Raw genomic sequence first — 14,560 nt, 5'->3', positions numbered from 1 at the left:
GCATGACCAGCCCTCAATAAAAACCCCAAGCAATGAGCTTCTATTTGTCACAACTTGTTGCTGGAGGGATTAAATACATCCTGTGCACTGCACTGCACTGGAATAGAACCCGGGAACCTTTCTTCTGGTTTCCTCTGGACTTTGTCCTGTGACCCTTTTCCTTTTGTATCCTTTTGCTATCATAAATCTGCCAATATGCTGAGCTGTCAAGATCTTGAAACTTGCTGAGACTTAGGGTGATACTGGGACCTCATTCATGATAAAGCTACTGAAGGTTACTGCAGTTTATAGTCCTTCCCTGTGCTGTCTCCTTCCAAACAGTTCATCTAGCAGGAAAAAATAAATACAAGAAGAGAACAAAGAGAGACAAGTCCAGCTCCATATCCCCATCAGTATTTCAGAAAGCAACTCCATATTTAAGCAATGGTTCTTAAACTTGAATTTACGTCTGACTCACCAGCAGGCCTAGTTAAAAATAGTTGGTAGCTGGACTCTCACTCCCAAAGTTTCTGACTCAATTGGTGTTGACCAGAGTTTTTTCATTTAACAAATATGTACTATGTAACAGGGACAGCACTCAAACAGAATAACCAAAAGTTCCTGCCTTTGGGATTTTTGCAGTGAAACAATTACTAAAACTCTCTTAACTTCTGGCCATAGCACAACAAGAAAATTACACAGTATGAGGAAAGATGGTACAAGGTCTTGTGAGGGGTGCAGGGGCAGTGGGTTCAATGACCAAAAACAGGGTGGGTGGACATAGCAGACCTCCAGGAGTAAATGACATTTGAGTGCAAACTTCAAAGCAATAAAGGAATTACTTTCTGAGGGGCTACCTTGGGGGCAAGCATTCCAGGGGGAGGGGACACAAACCCTCCTACTGGACAGTATAAAGTCGACTTCTGGGCAATGAAAACCAGGAGGGCAGGTGCTACAGTCACTGGGGGCCGAGAGCTTTTTGGCACTGTGAGGACTGTGCTTTCATGTTGAGTGGGAGGGAGATCCACCATGAGGGTCTAAGCACTGAAGTACACAAAGGGACAACGTTTTGGTACAGCCCCTCCTCTGTAGGAGCAGGAGGCAAGGCAGGAGGCGGTGGCCACAGCAATCCAGAGCACCTTGGCTTAGGTCGGCCTGCCTGCATCTAAGGAAGAGAAGTGCTCAGCTATGTCTCCCATGGTTTGTAGCCTGATCCAACTACAAAGATTTTGAAATTGTTTCTCATTAAGATGAGAAAGGTTGAGCAGGTCTGAGGCATCGGGAAAGCTAAAAAAATCTCAATTTGGAGGGGTCTGTTGAACTTGCACCGCAGGGGAAATGTGGGTGTCAGATGAAGATACAACTTGCAGCTCAAGAGCAGTATCAGTGCTTAGAGACAGGAATCTGAGTCACAAATCTGAGACACACAGATAAATGATTCTTGAGGTCACGGGACTAAAAGAAACGACAGAGTTGGGTTAGGGTTAGGGCCAAGGGCAAGCTAAAGTGGGACTGGATAAGGGGACTAACAAGCTGGGTGTGGAGTGCACGCCTGTGACACCAGCACTAGGGAGGCTGGAGCAGGAGGAGGCCACACAGTGCAACCTTGCCTCAAAAAGCCAAAAGAAAGTACAGCAGCGTGGCAGGAAGAACCAACTCTGTTAAATGTGCTGTTCAGTCAAGTGAGAAATGAACTGAATCCTAGCCCTGGTCTGAAATGAGATGTGGGAATTGTCCATAATAATGAAAGAAACCTTGTAGAGACTGGGTGTGTTGGCACACATCTGTATCGCCAGCTGCTCAGGAGGCCAACACAAGAGAAATGCTGGAGGCCAAGACTTTGGGACCTAACTAGGTAACTAGGTGAGATCTCATCAGCAAGAAAAGAAATCCTAGCTGACTTCCGGGAAAACATGGTGGGCAGATAGCAGCAACTACCGGAGGCTCTCTGAAAGGTTCGGCTCAGAAGTCAGGAATGGTGCGGACTAAGGAGACATAAGCCGGTAGAGATATGCTCTACTGACTCAGGAACGAACTGAGCTGAGAAAAACCAACTTGGAATGCAGTCCTGGCGCTAAAATAGGAACAGAAAAGACTCGGTGTGGAGGCTGGACCCCGCGCCATTGGAAGCCGCCATTTGGGTTTCCCGTCGCTCGGCGGCTGGCTGCCTCTACATCCGCTTGGCAAGGAGAGAGACGCACAGAAGCTCTGTGAACGGGAGTCTGGGACCGGAGTCGAAAACAGGACGGACAGGGAGGCGTGCACTGAATTGTGGTGAGGTGAGTGAGAGAAACTGACCCCCTACCACAGTTTGACTCCAGCGGAGGACTTTCTGGGCTCGGGCAGTCCTGCAGGAGCAGGGCGCGGTGGCGACTCCAGCCACACATTCCCTCTCGGACGGGATTGGTGAAAAGTGCCTGGCCTGCGTGACGCTGCTGGCGGACTCGGTAGGCTGGCCCAACCCAGATCCCAGAGCCTGACAGTGGCCCAGAGGGGCGACTCCCGCGTAGGCTGCCTCGTCCATAACTCCCTGTTGCGCAGTGGTGGGCGGGAACACCTAGCCAGCGCAATTCGATCAGGCTGTGGCTGACAGGCAGAGAAGCTGGGCCTCCTATGTAAGCTTGCATATATATAAGGAAAAGAGAATATGGGAAAAGGCAGCAACAAGAAAGGCTCCTCGGCCCCCAATTCTGAGAAACAGGCAATAGCGGACACCGCACCAATAGACATAAAGCGCCATATAGAGAGCCTCATAGACCAATTCAGGAATGAAGTTATCAACGACCTGAAGCTAGAAGTATGCAGAATAGTTAGAGAAATGCTAAGCACCACCCAGGAAAAAACAGATGGTGGAATGGAAGAACAGAAAAAGAGGGGAGAATTGTTTGATGGAGAAAACAGAGAAAGCATAGAGTACGTGAAGCAGGTTCAAAGGGACTATCAAGAAATTAAGAAGTCTATCCAAGACTGGCATAACAGCTTGAAAGAAACTAAGGACAGACTATCTGAACTGGAGGGCAGACTTGTAATATGGGAGAATGAAATGAAAAACTTCTTAAAAATAACAAAGAAACAAACAGCAATAATACAAAGACAAGAAGATGATAAGAGGAGCCATAACTTAAGGATTAAGAACATAAAAGAAGAAGTAGGGACACAAACAAGTGAACTACAAAAGCTACTCACAGAAATAATCCAGGAGAATTTTCCTAATTTAGCAAAAGGTAAAGATACTCAGATGTATGAGGCATATAGGACCCCAGCCACCTACAACCCAAACAGAGAAACACCCAGGCATATAATAATAAAAATTCCAGAAATTCAATACAAGAACAGAATATTAAAAGCTGTAAGAGACAAGAAACAGACCACTTACAAGGGAACACCCATCAGAATTACAGCAGATTTCTCTGCACAAACCATCAAATCACGAAGAGCGTGGGGGGAAATAATTCAAGCTTTGAAAGATAATAATCTCCAGCCAAGATTGAGATATCCTGCACAACTGTCCCTGGAAATTGACGGAAAAACAAGGTGCTTCCAGGATAAAGAGGAACTGGGGGAATTTGCAACCACCAATTCAACTCTACAGAAAGTATTGCAGGATATTCTAAAAAAAGAAAAATACAAAGAACCCAGAAATAGTGGCGGGGAGGCCACAACGAATGGAGCAGAGAACAAAATGAAGAAGACAAACTGACAGCTACTGACAGAAAAAGAGCTCAACAGAAATGAGACAGAGAAGATTGGATGATAGGAACAGCTATTTTGGAGAAAATGACATCTTAATAGGTAATACTGATTTAGTATCATCTTGTTTTGAAGTCTCATCTAGCTTTTGTTCTTCTGTCTCCAATGGTCTAAACAGGTTGTATCTTATTGGATTTTATTATGTATGATAGTATAAGCACAAACCTTTTAAAGACAAGGAGATTATACAGAGGCCATTGTTCATTTTCTATTAGTCGATTCTAAATACTCTGTAATGCTGTCATTCTCTTAAATGGTTTTACATTGTTTCGATATACTTAATGCTACAGTATATGAAGTTGTACTCAAGGACTTCAAGGAAAGAGTCAATATGGTAACTACTTTTGGGTCGGAATTATCTGGTGGTGAAACACTATTCTGCTTAAATGGTTATGTTTTGATCTGCGCTGTTTCGCTGTTATGCCCTCTTTTTTCTCAATCTCCACTCCATTATTTACTTTTTTATTTTTATCCGTTTAATTAAAGGGAAAAAATAGCAGGATATAATACAGTAACCCACTTTGACTTTCTATTATCTCGATTTGAAGCCCTGTATTACTTTCACCATCTTGTTTTTGACTGATGTTCCCCTATTCTGTTTTGCTGGATAGTATCAGGTTCGAAAGTTTAGGCATCAGCTGTGAAGATAATGAGATTCATTATAACGCCCATGCTCGTTAACTTTTATCTACTTTTGAAGACCTACAATGTCTTCAACGTTTTGGTTTTGTTGGTTTTGTTCTATACTGTTTTGTTCAATTGTATTATAACTAATGATATAGGCAATTCTATTAGAGATAGCGGGAGGCATTATGGTAACCATTGTTGATCACCTTGTATTATGTTTTTATATTATCTATTATGTCCACCCTTTTGACTTGACCGATTCTGTTCTGTTATGTCACATTTGGTTTTACTCTCTTCCAAAAAAGCAATAAGAATCGTGGGAGCAATGAAACCCAAAATGTGTAATAGTCATTGTACAAAAGAGAGGAAAAGAAAGTGCTCTAAACTATATAACTGCATGTATATTTAAGTGTATAAGATAGAAAATGATATCACAGAGTTTTATTGGATCATTGAACAGAACTGTTTGCAGTATCATTGTTGGAATGTCCACTCTACAAGCTTTAATCTTGTGACTTGAACAATTATTTCTAAGATGGCAATATGTAATCCATTAACTAGTGATTTCCTACTGTTCATTTTTTTCTTCTGTAAATCTGTATAACTTGTACCCTTTCACTTTTTTTTTCTTTTCTCCTTAAATAAAATTTAAAAAAATAAAATAAAATAAAATAAAAAAATAAAAATTAAAAAAAAGAAATAAAAAAAAAGAAATCCTAGAAGGCTGTGGGGACTATGAAGAAGGGCTACAGTAAGTCTGGGCCAACAGCCATTGGGAGAAGTAAAAAGATAGGCAGAAGGTGCTATCTATAAGGTACCTAATCTAAAACCGGAGAGCTGAGAAACAAACAGCCCTTATCTCTAAATACAACTGGGCAAAGTTTATTTCAGGTGATTCTAGTAATCTAAATTGGGCTAAGAGAAGACCCAGTATGTTAAGTTTGTCTAATAGATGTTCCATATATCCAGGAATGAAAGATTGCTTCAGTAGCTATGTCCGCACGGCTCTGGCCTGCCTGAACCAAGCCTTACCTAGCCTCAAAAGCCTCATCTCCTTCATGAGCCTCCCCGTCCACACACTTGACTTCCGGTTCTGAATCCTAGGTAACTTCTGTTCTCTCCACAACTCCCCCAACCTAATTAAACTCCACTTAACAGTTTCCTGTGCACATGCCATGATCAGTCTCAACTAAACACAAGCCTCTAAGAGAAGACAAAGTTGTCAGTGTAAACAGAGGAGTCCACTGTATTACAGTAATAGCACCTGCAAACATGCAAGATACTTGATGGTAAAATACTGTGAGGAGAAAGCCTCAAAATGGAGTCAGAGCTCAAACTACCAGATTCTTATAAGAAAACATGTACCTACCTGGTGTGGGACCACACACTTGTAATCCCAGTACTGGGGGGGCTGAAGCAGGGGAAACATCAAGAGTTCAAAGACAGCCTTGCATTATACAGTGAGACCTTGTCTCAAAAAAAGAAAAAAAAAAAGGAAAACAGGTGCATCATGGGTCCTAGATTAGTTGGTTTCCTAAATATGACCACACAAGCAAGCCCCCAACAAATAGTTAAACTAAATTTCAGCAAAATTAAAAATGTTAGTGCTTCAAGAATACTACTGAAAAATGGGAGAAAATGTTAACAACTCATGCATCCAGAATGTATTCTCAGCCCAGGTGTGGTTACACGCACCTGTAATTTCAGCTACCCCAGAAGCAGGGGCAACAGGGATTGTAAATTTGAGGCCAGACTGGACAAATTAAGACCTTGTCTCAAAATAAAAAATAAAAAGCATTGGAGAAGTTAGGTATATATTCCCTTGATTTAGTCCTCAATACAGACCCAAAAAAAGGGGGAATCCTTACTATTTGATAATATCAATAACACAACAACTCAATTTAAAACCAGCAAAGGAAGCTTGGCACAGTGGCACATGTCATTATGCCACCACTCAGGAAGCTGAAGTAAGAGGATCCAGGTTTCCCAGCTGAGGCTGCAATACCATGGCTAGAATCTGTCTTAAAACCAAGAGTTGAGTGTAGTCACACCTGTAAGCCAGTACTCTAGAAACTGAGGCAGAAGGACTGCAAATTCCAGCACCCTGGGCAATCTAGCAATTTACTAAAATCTGGTCTCCAAACAGATAAAGGCTGGGGTTTTATTTAGAACAAGGTAAGGGCCCTGGGTTCAATACCTGGTACCACCAAAAGGGCATAGTATTTCAACAGGCATTTTTCCAAATCAGATATACAAATAATCAATATGCTTGATACCACTCAACAGTATGGAAATGCAATCAAAACTACAATACTATTTTAAGCCCACCAAGATGGACAGAGTTCCTGCACAGCCCAGGAGTTCTGCTCTTAAGCATGCAGGCAGGAGAAATGAAGACACCAACTCAGACATGGGTGTCTTAGTCAGAGCTGAAATAATTCAAATGTCCAAATGACAATGGGTAAACAAAAGTGTGGCACAGTATGTATATACAATGGATCATTCAGTCATAAAAAGAAACATTATCACAACATGGATGAGTCTTGAACTCACTGGATGCAAATAAGCCAAGACACAAAAAGGCATGTATTGTGTGATTCTCATAAGCAAATCTATACAGACAGAAATTGATTAAAGTTGGCAGGGGCTGGAGGAAGGGTGGAATGGAGAGGGTGTGGCCCCTAAGAAGTATAGGGTTTCTTTAGGGAGTGTTCTGGAATTAAACAATGGTTACAGGTGCAAAACTGTGAATATTGAAGAAACACTTAACAGAATACTTTAAAGTGTAAACTGGACCTAGATATGGTTGCACATATGCCTACAATCCCAGCACTCTGGGAGGCTGAGGCAAAAGGATCACAAATTCAAACTCACCCTGAGCAATTTAGCAAGACCCTGACTCAAAACGAGAAAAAAAGGACTAGACAAAAGGTTAGAGCAGAAGCCAGGCTTGAGTACAGGGGTCCATCTGGAAAGTCCTGGCCAGCAATGTAGCAACACGTGGGGTTTGGTGCTATTACTTTATTTTTTACCATCTGCAAAGTCCCCATCTTTTTGGTTTTTAGTTTTATGAATGACAGATATTAGTGCACATAGTCAATTAACACTCAGTTCTCCAAGGAAAATAATTTCTACAAGGGACAGTCATGAGCCACACAGTGAGTTTAGTCAACGATGGGCCACACATATGAGGGCATTTGCTATAGCTAGGCACTCAGGAGGCTACACCATCTTAGCTCCTGTTGGTACATCATGAAGTTTGCACAATGAAATCTCCAAATGACATTTCTCAGAACGCGTTCCTGCTGTTAAGCAACGTATAACTACATCTACAAGCCCACGAAAAGTATAGTGCAATCATCTGAACGAGAACCCTGGGAAAGCCCTGTTCAGAGGAAAGAATTTCAACTAATGCACTTTCAAATGGACTGTTTGGAAAGCAGCCAACGGTAAAAACAGGTTTGAGAATCACTTAAATGACAGGACTGACTGAGACAAGACCAAACTTCTAGGTCCTAAGGGGAGAGATCTATTGTTTTTTTGATCTATGAAAATACAACCTGCTTTTAGGAGAAACTTTCTGAGAAAGAAACATAGCTAGATTTAGTTCTTATTAATGAGACAAACATCTTTACCATAACTGAATCACATGCAGGTTGGCCAGTGTAGTGGTCACTCAGCACTCAGGATAAAGTCCCGTGTCTCTTGTGTCTTTTGATGTCACAGACCCAGTATGATACGCAGCAGGGTAACGGGTAACACAGGGTGATCACTGAAGCTCACAATTGCATTACAAGCCCACTTTTATTTATTTACACTTAAGTGTAACAGTCAGAATGTTAAATCCAAGTAAAGAGCAAACACACATGTAGATGGTTTAAATTAAAAATAACTTCCTTTCAATTTAACAGACTAGGACCTTATATTTTGTAAACATTTGAAGTATGATATTTTCCAAAATTACCATAGACATGGTCTCCTCCCAAACCAGACATTCATCAAAACTAAATTATAATCAAGCGAACTCAAAACTACTTTTATATAAAGCCTGGCTAAGACTTCAAGCTAGCCGTGGGGTTCTTCGCCACTCACTTCACACAAGCCCAGCATCCTGTGCTTCTCCGTTGGAGTGTCACACTTTGATGTAAATAGTTATTTTTCTATCTTTCCCATAAAATTAACTGAAGAAACAAGACTGCCTAATCCCCAACACTTAGCATACTAACTGGTACACACCAAGCATTCAATAATTACTTACACACCAAGCATACAATGTATTACATGAATATGAAAAGTACGTACTATAAATTTTCAATTTCAAGCCCCGCACTGGGCACTCTGCCTGGTACCAACTTCCTTGCCCACAGCTTCACACACAGTCGCTGGCCAACCGACCCCTACTCCCGCAGAATGCTTGGTGTCTACCCCCCAGTAACACTGCAGCCTGCAATTTTCCAGGCACCAAATAAACTGGGAATTTGTTTCTATTTGCCAGTGAAATTACTAAGGAGAAAATTCCAAGGAATCTTTGTATGTATACAAATATACACACACCAATTTTCAAATAAGATACATTCACAAAATAACCAAGTTTCTCCTCCCCACCCCCAAGGTAAATTTCTTCTTTTCCAAATAACACCCCACTTCCATAATCTTTGGATTTCAATGGCTTATGCTTTGACTCCTTGCTTTTGATTCTCAGTTTCTTTGTAAAAGTAAGCTATCCCATGTCAAGATGCAATGAAATAAATAGTGCACAGTGTATTACGTAAGAGTGCATCCAAAATCGGAATACAGGAAAGTAGAATAAACCTAAATGTTAAAAGAAGTATGCATATGGCTTCCATGAAGCTACAAATTATAAAATTTCTGGTTATATCTTGCTTTTTTTTAAACAAACAACCTGCAATATAATTGTAGCATTTTTTACATATATATGTTCTATTTCCTTACTGATCACAAGACTTAAGACAATCATGGGGGGGGAGACAATCACGTGTCCCACTATGTGACAAGATTCACTCAATATTTTGGCCCACTTAATTCAACCAAAACAAATTCAATCAAAAGTCATTAAAATTGACAACCACATTTCTCAAAACTCCTTGGGTAGTAATCACAGTTTCAATTTTCTGTGTGCCTCTTATTTTTATGGGATGGGGGTTGGAGGCAGGCCTCAAACAATTGCACAAACACAGTTCATGAAACATGGCACTCCTAAAACTAGACAGCTGGCCAGTGGGTGGGCCGGTGGTACAGCCTGAAATGTCTGCTAGTCGGCAGATAATCAGAAGTTCTAATTTGATCTATACAAGAGTTTAAGGATGCTACTAGACCATCACAGGCTGCCTAAGAGCCAAACACATCAGAGATGAGACCCACCATACTCAAAACACACACACACACACACACACACACGGAGGTACCATAAAGAAAGGTCTTCTCAATACCCAGGATGATTCAGATTCTTAAAAAGCTTGAAAACTTCACCACCTAAGACTAGAATATATTGGTAGAAATGAACAGTCAGAAATTGCTAATGTCTTATTTAACATTTTTATGAATATCCTAGAGACAGAAAAAAATCCAAGTTTATAAATATTACATTCACTGCATTTCAGTTCTTCTGAATTATTGAAAGTTAACTCCACTTTCACCAAATGGACAGAGATCTTAACAGAATTAAATGGGAGATAAAATGGAGCCCAAGTTTTGATGGGGAGATAGTAACAAAGAAATCCATTTAGGAATCATAATCCAAACTGTACCTATGTGAAAATTCAAATCTCACAAAGCTACGTTCCAGAATTCATTGTAGACTTGTTTTAAAAACTTAAAAATTTAAAAGCCAAAAGAATATTAAGTATCACTAAGACCAGAAGAGGGAAAACTTTTGTATCACTCCATCTTAATACCTTATAAACAAAACAGAAAAGCCAAAAGGGAGAAAAAGACATTTCAACTCAGTAACATTTATTAAGAGCCAAGGCCCTATGGCAATGACAAAGTATATTCCCACATGCTATCAGCTTATAGGCAGGTTAAGACATTTAGAATGGGAATAAAAAGAAATAAAGGATCAAAGGAACTAACTTGTACAAGTCAATGACAGAGGGGCTGGGGATTTAGCTCAGCGGCATAAGCGCCTCCCTTGCAAGCAGGCAGTTGTGAGTTTGATCCCCAATACAGATAAAAAAGGAAAAAGACCAAAAAAAAAAAGTCAATGACAGGATGAACACAGACATCCTTGCTAACTATTGGAACAGAAAAGCTTAGAAAGGTGAGGTTGCTGTTACAAAGGACTAGTTCACACTGTAGAGAGTGGATTAAACCAGGGGCTGGGGATTTAGCTCAGCAGGCATAAACGCCTGCCTTGCAAAGTATGCGGTCGTGAATTGGATCCCTGGTACCGATAAAAAAGAAAAAGAAAAAGACAAAAAAAAAAAAAAAAAAAAAAAAAAAAAAAAAATATATATATATATATATATATATATATATATATATATATTAAAAAGAGAGTGGACTAAACCAGGGCCCAAGGAAGCCCTGGGCTCCTCAGGACCTAGCTCAGCACCTTAGACACAGCAGCTGCTCAACAAATTTACTCAGAGGGAGGAAAGGCACATCAGAACTCATTTACCTTTTTTCTAGTGGCAGTACACAATGAAAACAAACTTTTTGGGGTTTGTTTTTAGTCACTAATGTTTGGTAAATCTGCAAAGTAAAAGAACGTATAGCATTAGGTCTTCCAGCCCTGACCGTTCAGAACGGAATGGGGACCACAGAGACGGGTGTTAGGGTTCAGAGGTTACTAAAGGCCTTTGCATCACATTACCAGCCTAGTGTCTCAAACATGAGAAAGAAAGAAACAAGAGAGTTTGTGTTTAAGAGCTAAATTACATGGTACAGACTAACAAGCTCAATCACTGTCATAGGAAGGGGAAGACATCAAAATGTATGAAGTAAGGAAGCAAGAACTGTAAAGAAAAAGGAAATGCAGGCACAAATGTTAAACGTCTGCGGGACAGTCACGTTTTTATTATTTGTACTGGGGTCAGAACCTGGGGCCTTCACACTGAACTACATTTCCAGCACATTTTTTTATTTTGAGATTGCGTCTCTCTAAGTCACTGTAATGCCCAGACTGGACTGAAACTTTCTAGCCTCCTGCCTCAGCCTTCTAGTGTTGGGATAGTCATGCATCACTACACCCAGTGGCAGTCCCAGTTTTTTTTGTTTATTTTTTTAGGAAAGCCTAATCAGTGCTTTCAAATTCAAAATACAGGGCCTTAATTAACCTGCTCATGTCTACCATCTCTGCCACAAAATTCTGAAATGAACTCATACAAAGCCAAGTGGTCTAAAATAAATTCCAGCCTCAGCAAGTCTTCACAATCATGTCATCCAGCCGGTGTTGACCCTAAATTCTCTAAAGCAAACCTGACAACCACACCCCTTTCTAATAGCCTCTCAATTACAGATATTTTACTTTCCATCTCATATCCTGCCCATCCAATCCCTCAATTTCTGACCCAGTCCCCCCAAAAGAAATATTTCTTCCACCTCCAGGCCCACCATTCATCCTCTCCAGGCTCTGGTTCCTCCCTTTCTGCCTCAAACAGGACAAAGATTTTCTCCAGGGGAGGGAGGGAAGGAGTGCCTTCAACCACAGCACCAGAGGTTTCCTTGCACCCTATTTCTCTTCTAACCTCTGGTAATCTCACTTGGTTTAACCAGTCCACAAAACTGAAGCACAGAAGGTCACAGACTCCCCCAAGTAGCCAAGTGACAACTGAGCAACCTTTTCCCAACCATTCCCCTTGTTTCTGCCACTCCGCCTTGGCCTTCCATCGCCCAAAGGCTGTTCACAGCTACAGCTGGATCGTTAAGGGTTTACTCCTATGATTTTCCCCCTAGAAACGATATCAGAAAACAGTCTCAAACCTATAGCTCTCTCATGCCCTGGACTCTATTTACATTAAACTCTCCAACTTTATCCCATGTGTCCAAAACCAAATTCACTATCTCTCCTACCCAACTATATTATCACCACCAGTTCAAATTTCATTTTACAGGGAACCATAAGGTCTGCTTCTCCCTCCCTATATGTTAACATTACAACTACTCTAGTTAACAAGGTTTTCCCATATTTAACCACCACGGTCGCAGGCTCCTTCATCCTGTGAGTTCAAAAGCACGGTGTCCAGAAAAGGAAGTTGTGAGACTCCTTCACCGGTGACCTGCACTACCTCCACATGAAAGTCACCTGGATAAAGAAGGCCAGGAGGATGGAGAGGAGGGAGTGGGCTTCATCTCATCTGCCACAAATACACACACTGCCCCTCTCCCACCAGGCCTTCCTTTAACACTAAGACCCCAAGCTAGGAAGACCCCAATCTCACGAATCCATTAATAAAAACTCCTATACTTCTTGCTCCGAAGGAATTTTAATTTCTATTTTAATGGGAAGCACACAGCCCTTTCATGCTGTTCTAAAAACGCTAAATAAAACCCCGCCCCGACGGGCTTCCACAAGTTAACTCTGGCAAAGCACTGTATCTGTTCCGAGGGCTAAGGACAATCATCAAATCATCTAAGATAAAACGTTTGCTACAGCTAAGTCGGTTTTCTGAGAAAAAAAACAAGTATAAACTGGCCCGGGGAAGGCAAGTACTAACAACTTGTGTCACAACTGTGCTTTTTTTGGTCTCATCAGAGGCTACACCACGGGTCCGATTCGCCGGGTTTCCTAGGAATCGGGTCAGTGCCGCTGAGGAGTTCAGAAGAGCTTCTCCCATACAGGAGTCAACTGTGAAGTTGCAGCAGCGGCTGCTCGGCTAACCGACAGCTAAGAATAACACTCCACTTTCAAACAAACAAAAAGACCTGCAAAGAAAGTCCTCGGGCCCAGAGGCTTTCCCGCACTGAGCCTCTTGACTGCTCGGACCCGTGGGTCCAATGTCATCGGCACACCTACCGCCGGTAAGCCTGTCGTTACCGGGAAGGAAAGCGGGGGCGCCCACCCCGGGAGGGCGGCAGTTTGCACGTGGCGCGGACGCCCCCATAAACCCCCCACTCACGTTGAACCCGACTCTGGGCCGCGTTTCCGGACAGGTTCGCGCTCATTCTGATTTAACACTGAGGGCGCCACGGGCTCCAGGTAAATCCGGCGCAAAGAGGAGGGCAAAGTCGCCAGAGCCTGGGGAGCCGTCGGGGAGAAGGGGCCAGGCCCGGGGCCCTACCGTGGCTCTGCAGGATCTCGTGCTTGAGGCCGCCGGTGTAGTCGATGAGCTCCTCCAGGCCGCGCTCGCACAGCTGCCCGTAGCCCGAGAACTTGTGCAGCACCTTCTCCAGCTCGCGCTCCACCGTCACGCACTGATCCATGCCGGAGGCCGCGGTGCCCGGCTCCTCGGCGCCCGGGGGTCCGCAGCCGTTCGGCCCGGGCCCCCCCGAGGCCGCGTCCTGCTCCTGGTCCCCCAGGCGGACGGCGCGAGAGGCTGAGGCGGCGGGCGCGCTAGCCGCGGAGCCGGGAGAGCCCCGCGCAGCCCGAGCCCGCCCTCCCCATGGAGCCCCGGCCCCGGCCCCGGCGCGTCGCCGCCGCTCTCGCCCGCTCTCTCGCCTGCCCGCCCCACCCGGCGCCGCTTCTCCGACCCTGCTCTCGACGTGAGGCGCCGCCGATTGTTTTTGTTTTCACGGGAGCCGACCGATGACCTGGTTCTCCCGGGCGGCACCAAGCGCCACCGACCGGGAGGGGCGCCGCCAGCCGAGCGAGGGAAGGAGGCGGCGCGGGGCGTACCAAGCGCGCCCGGGGGGAGGGGGCGCGACGGGCGTCCGCACGCGCCGCCGCTCTAAAGGTGTGGGCCGTACCACGAGGAACGCGTGCGAGGGAGAGAGGGAGGGTGGAGCCAGACCCCAATTGGTCCAAGTAGCTAAATAGGGAACTTTGGAGACAGTCCCAGGGCTACAACTACGCGCTCCGTAAACAAGAGGGTGGAAACCGTTCGCGACCACTCCGCCCAGAAACGGGGATGACGAGCTAATGGGCGCGCGGGGATTAGGTAAAAACTGTTGTTCTCCAATCCCTGGCCGAGGCGTAAACCCTCAGCCAATCCGGATTGAGGGGCAAAACCAATGAGTTCACTGTTGGAGGGGGTGATTTGGAGAGCACGCGGGGAAGTCAGTCGTTTCTGGAAGTCCAGGAAAG

At 43.7% G+C, this 14,560-nt stretch overlaps 1 protein-coding gene across 1 annotated transcript in view; it reads right to left on the bottom strand.

Annotated features, from left to right (window-relative positions):
* The window catches only part of Rmnd5a (required for meiotic nuclear division 5 homolog A), a 47,361-nt gene extending 33,017 nt beyond the window's left edge, over positions 1-14,344 (bottom strand). The window contains exon 1 of the mRNA XM_003468947.5: positions 13,599-14,344. Coding sequence (XP_003468995.1) covers positions 13,599-13,740 — 142 coding nt within the window. The 5' untranslated portion in view covers positions 13,741-14,344. The remainder of the gene's footprint in view (positions 1-13,598) is intronic.
* Positions 14,345-14,560: the final 216 nt, after the last annotated feature.

The sequence above is a fragment of the Cavia porcellus genome, unplaced genomic scaffold (genome assembly GCF_034190915.1).
Source record: "Cavia porcellus strain 051 isolate PalLab524CR breed Dunkin Hartley unplaced genomic scaffold, mCavPor4.1 scaffold_18, whole genome shotgun sequence".
Taxonomy (NCBI): Eukaryota; Metazoa; Chordata; class Mammalia; order Rodentia; family Caviidae; genus Cavia; species Cavia porcellus.
Note: the sequence above shows the minus strand (reverse complement) of the source record. Positions and strands in the feature narration are given on the sequence as shown.